Here is a 485-nt window from a genome sequence, read left to right on the forward strand (position 1 = left end):
CTGGGAGTAGAGACAGTATGGCTGTAACTGGGGAGGACACAGAAACAGGTATGTTTGCCACCATCGCTTTTACTGACAGGTCTGTTGTTCAGCTGAATTACTCATTTAGGAATCTCTGAAAATATAGTTAGTGATTTTGAATGTCAACATTCAGTTTGGCAAAATGTACAGTTAACTTGTATTGGAGTTGAAAAAGAAGATCTGGGTTATTGTGATCGGCTTTTCAGACATTACACATTCATTTATGTTTTTCCCAGATCACTGTTCAAGAGCTTAATGATTTCCTCAAATAACATCACGAGTGGGCTCCTCTTAAAAAGTAACAAAGGACCGTTGAAATATTAGATACATTTTCCACAATCAGCAGCAACAAGCTTACTCCGATAAACATTTTCACAGGGTTTGCTTGTCTCCTTAGTCATGCTCTCTCCCTGTGTTTCTCTCTCTCTCTCTCTCTCTCTCTCTCTCTCTCTCTCTCTCTCTCT

General features: G+C 39.6%; 1 protein-coding gene across 2 annotated transcripts in view; it reads left to right on the top strand.

Moving 5' to 3' along the window:
* Nucleotides 1-485, top strand: part of LOC116397181 (cyclic AMP-dependent transcription factor ATF-1-like) — a 3,405-nt gene continuing 2,920 nt past the window's right edge. For both annotated transcript variants that reach the window (XM_031872404.1, XM_031872405.1), the window contains exon 1: nt 1-48. In XM_031872404.1, coding sequence (XP_031728264.1) covers nt 18-48 — 31 coding nt within the window. In that variant the 5' untranslated portion in view covers nt 1-17. The remainder of the gene's footprint in view (nt 49-485) is intronic.

The sequence above is a fragment of the Anarrhichthys ocellatus genome, unplaced genomic scaffold, assembly GCF_004355925.1.
Source record: "Anarrhichthys ocellatus isolate YVR2014 unplaced genomic scaffold, GSC_Weel_1.0 scaffold63, whole genome shotgun sequence".
In the NCBI taxonomy this organism is placed as follows: domain Eukaryota; kingdom Metazoa; phylum Chordata; class Actinopteri; order Perciformes; family Anarhichadidae; genus Anarrhichthys; species Anarrhichthys ocellatus.